This window comes from Neophocaena asiaeorientalis, unplaced genomic scaffold (assembly GCF_003031525.2).
Source record: "Neophocaena asiaeorientalis asiaeorientalis breed wild unplaced genomic scaffold, Neophocaena_asiaeorientalis_V1.1 scaffold100, whole genome shotgun sequence".
NCBI lineage: Eukaryota > Metazoa > Chordata > Mammalia > Artiodactyla > Phocoenidae > Neophocaena > Neophocaena asiaeorientalis.
Genome location: NW_020173955.1, coordinates 1,156,303 through 1,162,302, shown reverse-complemented (window position 1 = coordinate 1,162,302; position 6,000 = coordinate 1,156,303). Strand labels below are relative to the sequence as shown.

Sequence of the window (6,000 nt, the reverse complement as noted above, 5' to 3'; positions counted from 1 at the left end):
CAAAAAAAAAAAAAAAAAAAAAAAAAAGCGATCATAACTAATACAATTTTACTTAATGGTACCGGTGCAAAGCAGACAAGTAACAAAACAGAATCTAGAAACAGACTCATACATATATGAATATTTAATTTAAGACAAGAGTGGCACTATAGAGCCACGGGTAAGACAGTCTTTTCAATAAATGGTGTGAAGTTAAGAAGATATCCACATGAGGAAAAAGACAACAACCTCACACTATACACAAAAATCAATTCCAGATGGATTGTGGATCTAAATGTGAAAGGGACAGCAACAAAGCTTCCAAAAAAAAACATAAGAGAATATCATCAAAGTCTTAGGTTAGGGAAAGATTTCTTAAATAGGACACACAAAAAAGCACAAACCATAAAAGGAAAGATTGAATTGTAAGATATTAAAATTAAGAACTTTTGTTCACCAAAGACCCCAATAAGAGAGTGAAAAGTCAACCCACAGAGTGGGAGAAGATATCTGCAGTATGGACAAATGACGAAGGACTGTGTTGGGACTACATAAAGAACTCCCATAAATCAATAAGAAATAAAAGCCAAACCAATAGAGAAGTGGGCAAAGGATTTGAATAGGGCCTTCACAGAAGAGGATATCCAAACAGCCAATAAATATATGAAAAGTGCCCTCTTACCAATCATCAGGGAAATAAAAATTTAAACTACTATACCTGTGACATATCCACTAAAATGTCTAAAATGTAAAAGACTGACAATACCAAGAGTGAATGAAGATATGGAGTGATAGGAATGCTTCCACACAGCTGACAGGATTGTAAAGGAGTACAATCCTTTGGGAAATTGTTTGGCATTAGTTAAACTGGCTATTCACAATACTTATTCATTCCTAGGTATATATTCAACAGAAATACTTATGTCATGTACACTGAAGACATCTACAAGAATGTTCACAACAATCAAACTGAAAATAATCCAAATTTCATCAACAGAATGATAAATACATTGTGGTGTAGTCAGAAGTGGAATATTTATGCACAAATAAACTACTGCTGCATGCAACTACTTAGAAAAATATCACAAATATAATGTGGAATGAAAGAAATTAAAGACTAAAGAACATGATTCCATTTATGGTTCCATTTATATAAAGTTTAAAACCTGGAAAAACCAATAGTTTTAATGTTTTTTGGGGGGGAAAAGTGAAAGCATAGTGGCAGGGGGGCCTTCTAGAGAGCTGGTAATGTTCTCTTAAACTTGGTGATTACACCAGGGTGTTCATTTTGTTATAATAAATTGAGCTGAACACTTATAACTGGTCCATTTCCCTATATGTGCATCACATTCCAATTAAAAGGTTAAAACAAAACAAAAAAGTAAGGAGAGTACCAGCCTTTGTCCTCTCCTTCCTGCTGCTACAGATTGAAATGAGATGATAAAACCTCCTAAGACAGAGAGGGAAGCTACACAGAGATGGTAGAGCTACCTTCTTAGCTCTGGACCTCCTACCTCTGAATTGTTACAGGAGAGAAACAAAATTCTATATTGTTTAAGCTACAGATGTTTTTACATCTCTTTTAACAGCAGTTTTAGACTGAACCCTAACTAATAAATGTGAAAATATAAGCCAGAACAGAGAAGAAAAAATTTTATTAATATGTAGTTCAGAGTTTGATTGATTGATTTATGGTGGGGAGGGGGAGGTATTATAGCTGACTTTACACTATAACTGCAACCTTTATAAGCTCCTGGGCTATAAGCCGACTTACATCAAAATGAACAAAAGTACTGAATTCTTATTATTCTTAATAATAACAAAATACAAACAATGTTCTTGGACCAGAAAGATTGTATTGGCTGTTTTATTTTTGTTCTTCCTATTCAGAACATTATTGGGACAACTGGTGAACTTTGAATGGGGTCTTGCATTAGATGGTAATAATGCAGCAATGTTTTCTTGATTTTAATTGGTATACTGTAGTTATTTAACAGAGTGTTATTGTATTTAGGAAATATACACTGAAGTGTTTGGAACATCAAGTCTGCAGCCTACTGTCAAATGATTGAGAAAAAATTTTAACATGAGAGACAAAGAAAGGAGAGACGAAAAGAGAGTGAGAAAGAGAGAGGAAGGGAGAAAGAGGGCAATGTGGTAAACCATTAACTGGGGAAGCAAGGTGAAGGATATATGAGAGTTTTTTGTACAATGCTGACAACTTTTCTGTAAATTTGAAATTATTTCAAAATAAGTTTAAAAAAGTAATATTAAAAAAGATAGTGCGGAGGGGAGCTAATAAAGAGTGAAAAAAAAAAAAATAGTGCGACCCACTTGGAAATTCATGTCTGAAAAACTGAAAATTGTAAATCAAACATATTTTCACTATATACAAAATACAAAGGTGACATAGTAAAAGAAAGAAACATAACAAAGGAAATACTGACCTGAGTTCCAGGACAGGTTCTGCCACTAATGACTTTAAATAAGTCATCTAAACTCTCCAAATTGAGGGCATTTAATTAAATGGTTCCTTCCCAGCCTTAAAATTCTACAATTCTCAATTACTTCCAATGCTCACCTCCTTACCTTGTATACATTTTCAAAAAGATACATGTTTCAGAAAATTAATTTATTTTTGTTAAATTAAATTCCAAAAGACCAAAGTGTACACGGTTTCTCAATAAACTGAATAACCAATCTTATTGGAACGATTAATAAGATGACTCAAAATCTTGTTAACTTGGCAGCAGTCACCATACTCACATAATATCCACAGCTCCTGGAGTAACCGATGATGATGTCTGCTCTTTGCTGGATGAAGAATCAGTAGTACATTCTGGTTCGGATACCGAATCACTGCTGCAGGGCTCACTATTTGGAGATGCATTTCTTTGAGAGGTAGTGTCAATTGCTATAGGTGTTAATTCACTCTCACTGAATGCATCGCTTATAAACATGCCTTCATGGATTAAATAAGCCACCTCTGTGTCCAGTGAATTGTCTTTTGCAGCATTCTTCTGCTGCGAAATCTCCTCCAATTCTCTAGTCCTTTGGTTTTTGTCAAGAACTGAGAGAACAACACTGTGAATGATATTTAACGTTGCCTACAAGAAAACAGCGTACATTTTTAAAGGATTTAAAATATTTTCTACCTAAAGGTTCCAAAAGTGAACTCTGTGTATGTACTTTTGAACATCTTACAAATGAGTCAAGGTCATGCATATCAGAATTTCTTTTATTACACAGTAAAGGTGAATTGTGAAAAAGAATTGCTCAAGAGAGATGGGTTCCCTAAAGCTTAGACATAGGGCTCCATTTACAAATTAATTTTGTAAATGGAAATCTCCCTAAAATATACTGCATATTTCTATAACTTCTTAAATAGGTTACACTAAACATAACTTGCCTGTCAGAGGATCATATTCGTTGATTGATGTGCTTTCTTTTCTATTTTTTTTAAAGGGGGGTGTTTGGAACAGAGCAACCAGTATCCAATCATCTATGCAACAAATATTCACTGGGTTTTTTTTAAAATTAATTAATTGATTTGGCTGCATTGGGTCTTCACTGCTGTGCACGGGCTTTCTCTAGTTGCGGCGAGTGGGGGCTACTCTTTGTTGTGGTGCACGGGCTTCTCGTTGCAGTGGCTTCTCTTGTTGAGGAGCACGGGCTCTAGGCGCATGGGCTTCAGTAGCTGTGGCTCGCGGGCTCTAGAGCACAGGCTCAGTAGTTGTGGAGCACGGGGTTAGTTGCTCCGCGATGTGTGGGATCTTCCCAGACCAGGGATCAAACCCATGTTCCCTACGTTGGCAGGCGGATTCTTAACCACTGCACCACCAGGGAAGTCCTGCTGTGCTTTCTTAAAAGGAAAAAACAATCCGTATTCCTTACCGTACCTACCATTAAATCCATCTCTCTCTCCTCATCTTACACCATTTTCTCACTCATTCACTGCTCTCCAGACATTCTGGTTCTCTTCCTATTCTTCTAAATTCCACTGTTCCCATCTCAGTGCCTTTGTTGTTTCCTCTGCCTGGAATGTTCTTCACCTTGATGTTTGCATACATGTTTCCTTCTCATCACTCAGGTTCCTGCACAACTGTCACTTCCTCAAGAAGCCTCCGGGACGTCCCTGGTGGTCCAGTGGTTAAGACTCCGTGCTCCCGATGCAGGGGGCACGGGTTCGATCCCTGGTAGGGGAACTAAGGTCCCTCATGCCGCACGGCAAAAAAATAAAATAAATAAATAAAACTGAATCAAAAACAACAAAAAAAGAAGCCTCCTATGACTCCTTCCAGCAACCCTATCTCATTAACCAGTTTTTTTAAAATAACAGTTACCACTATCTTTTTATTTTTTTAATTCTAGGTCTCTTTCCACTGCAATGTTAGCTCCATGAGATATTATATCCTACTGCCTAGAATAGTAAGTACTGGGCACATAGGAGGTACTTAATAAATACTGAAAGCTAGATGAATTAAGAGTAAATTTATGTAAGTCAATGTCTTCATGGACTACTAAGAAACAGGGGCTGCATTCCTACTTTAACATTCATGGTTGCGTTCTTGTAATTTGTTGCTCCTTTCTTAAAACTCTTGATTTCTTTTTTAGGATCTACATGGTTCTAGGCAAGCAGACTCCAACTTTAAGTCTCCAAAGATAGGATAAGGGTCTAAGCTAGTCCAATCAACTAATGGAACCACCTGAGCTTAAAGCTAAAGAAGATACACAGAAGACAGACTGAGAGAAACACAGAGAAACAAAACCAAGGCTTGATAACATCTTCAACCTCTCTATCAAGCACCTAAAGGCTGACCTACCTATGGTTATTTTTCAGTTATGTGAACTAATAAACCCCCTTAATTGTTTAAAACACTCTGTGTTTCCTGTTACTTGGAACTAAATGCACTCTAAGTGATACAATATTCTATACAGTATATGAGAGATTCTGAGCCTTCGAGTGTCTGTGGACACTGCATATTTTCTTTCTCCATTAATCAGTAACTTCTCTATTGTCACAAACTTGCTCCTTGCTACACTCCTCCACTGCTGCTTTTAATCCTCACTACTGTCCCGTCTTAATCTTGATGTGCTTTCTCCCCCATCTTCATTTTGCCTTTCTTCTTCCTTATCTCTTCTCTCTTGATGATTTTCTTTCTTAAAAAATTTTTTAATAAAAAATGGTCACGGTCTTTGGACATAGTCTTTTTCTCCCCAACAACTATTCTATACCTCCCCCATAGGAATACAGCTATGCAAAACTGAGTCCACCTTCCGGCTTCAGGTGTTAGTCCTACGTATCCCACACAGTATACTCCCAACCTCCTTGCCACAGGATTAGTTCATAAGTGAGAAGAAAATCCAGACCCAAAGCAAGCAGTGCACAGCACTGTCCTGACCACAGTAACCTAAATCAGCCCAGTGGATTAAAACCAAGGACTTTGATGATTGAAGAAGAAAAAATCTTGTTTTAGGAAGTAGAGTATACAAATGTGGAAGACCTAAAACTGTTATACATAGCCATTTTGCTATAATTAGGTTGGTTACTTTGAAGGTGAAGCCAACAAAGAGGAGGTAGAAGTGAATTAAAACAGAGAAACTAAGCGAGAAAACCATGACCGCGTCATAACTGAAGCCTATCCTCGTTTTGGACTATTTTAAGTTCCCCAAGCCAATGCATTTCTTTTATTGTTTAAATTAGTTTCATTTGAATACTTTGTCCCTTTTAACTGACAACATCTTAGCTAATACAATAAACTTTCCATATACAGTGTATCAGGTGTTCTCTTAAGGGTTCTTCTTCACTGTTTTCACCATACCTACAGTTTTAAAGGTTTGCTGATTATTTTTTTCCAAGACCAGAGCCATTCTTGCTTAAGGATGCCAGAAGATTTTACAATATATAGTAGATTCAACAGTAGGTACGCGATTTATTCTCTGAACTTTCATATTGCAGCAGTTTACAGTCAAGTTCATGTTCAAAGACCAGAACCGCTAAAATAAATTTTTCCAGTTTTG

The 6,000-nt window shown here is 36.7% G+C and overlaps 1 protein-coding gene across 11 annotated transcripts in view; it reads right to left on the bottom strand.

Moving 5' to 3' along the window:
* Window positions 1-6,000, bottom strand: part of VPS54 (VPS54 subunit of GARP complex) — a 132,782-nt gene that overhangs the window by 37,892 nt on the left and 88,890 nt on the right. For all 11 annotated transcript variants that reach the window (XR_003004241.1, XR_003004234.1, XR_003004237.1 and 8 more), the window contains one exon: window positions 2,746-3,086. Coding sequence is in view for 3 of the 11 variants with exons in the window: in XM_024753046.1 (XP_024608814.1) it covers window positions 2,746-3,086 (341 nt within the window). In the remaining 8 variants the exon portion in view is untranslated. The remainder of the gene's footprint in view (window positions 1-2,745; window positions 3,087-6,000) is intronic.